Source organism: Eimeria mitis, genomic scaffold, assembly GCF_000499745.2.
Source record: "Eimeria mitis Houghton genomic scaffold, Emh_scaff1607, whole genome shotgun sequence".
Lineage (NCBI taxonomy): Eukaryota > Apicomplexa > Conoidasida > Eucoccidiorida > Eimeriidae > Eimeria > Eimeria mitis.
This window is the reverse complement of record NW_013569922.1, coordinates 2,133-3,310: the sequence shown is the minus strand read 5'-3', so window position 1 is coordinate 3,310 and position 1,178 is coordinate 2,133. Positions and strand designations below refer to the sequence as shown.

Genomic DNA, 1,178 nt, shown 5'->3' with positions numbered 1-1,178 from the left:
ATATATATATATATATATATATATATATATATATATATATATATATATATATATATATATATGCGCATATTTTCTTGTATATATTTATTTTTATTGAATTTAATATCTCTCTATCTACCGTTTAAGACGATATAATATGCTTGTAGTATCCATATATTTATGCATGTATTTATATATTTATTTATTTGTTTATTTATTTATTTATTTATATGTTTGTTTGTTTGTGTGTAGGCATTGCTGCGTTGGTGTGGGGGGAGCGGCCCCGTCTGTCTGCAGCTGAAGTGCGTGAGGTGCTGCTGTTCTCTGTGTCTCCTCTTGCTTCGCTAAAAGATACAGTGGCGACTGGTGGGGTTGTAAACGCAGCAGCAGCAGTGAAGGTGGCGCATGCACTGAACAAGCTAGACAGCGGCATAGAGTCCCCGGAGGCTGTAGCTTTCATCCGCTGGCAGCAGCAGCAGCACATGGAGCAGCAGCAACTCATCGCAGCAAGCACCAGCAGCAGCAGCAGCAGCAACGCTGCAGCAACAAAAAACACACACGACCCTTCCTTTCCTTCTACAACAGGAGCAGCAGGAGGAGCAGCGATCCCAAGCCCTATAAACAACCCCTCTGCAGCAGCAGCAGCAGCAGCAGCACACCCAGGCGCAGTAACTTATCCCTACGATCCAACAGCAACAGCAGGATACCCTTACCCTGTTCTTGTTGTCCCCACCCCCCAGGGAACTATCCCTTCAGCAGCGTCTGCATACTCCCCCTCTCCTGATACATCCAGCAGCAGCAGCAGCAGCAGCAGCAGCAACGAGAGCAGCAAAGCAGCCACAAGCTCTGCCAGCTCCCCCCTTCACTTCTTCTCGCGGCTGCTGGACCCCTTCGCCCTCTTCGCTCGCTTCGTAAGGATGGATGCAGACACAGCTAAAAGCAACTAAAACCCATAAGGAGCAGCAGCAGCAGCAGCTGCAGCAGAAGCAGCAGCAGCAACTGCTGCTGCTGCAGGAGGACGAGGAGTACTTAGCTTTTGGCTTCCATCACAGCCCATCACTGCCAACCGGCAGGCAAAGGCCCCACACACACTACTGAACGTCCCCCTCTCTCTATCTATCTTTATATTGTATATATTCTATATGTAGAGAGAGAATACGTATGTAAATGCATGCAGGTAGCTATTAGATATTACATAT

The 1,178-nt window shown here is 46.9% G+C and overlaps 1 protein-coding gene across 1 annotated transcript in view; it reads left to right on the top strand.

The window, feature by feature from the left end:
- The window catches only part of EMH_0040400 (uncharacterized protein), a gene marked incomplete at both ends in the record, with an annotated part of 5,829 nt that extends 4,903 nt beyond the window's left edge, over positions 1 to 926 (top strand). The window contains one exon of the mRNA XM_013495502.1: positions 232 to 926. Coding sequence (XP_013350956.1) covers positions 232 to 926 — 695 coding nt within the window. The remainder of the gene's footprint in view (positions 1 to 231) is intronic.
- Between the last annotated feature and the right edge of the window lie 252 nt (positions 927 to 1,178).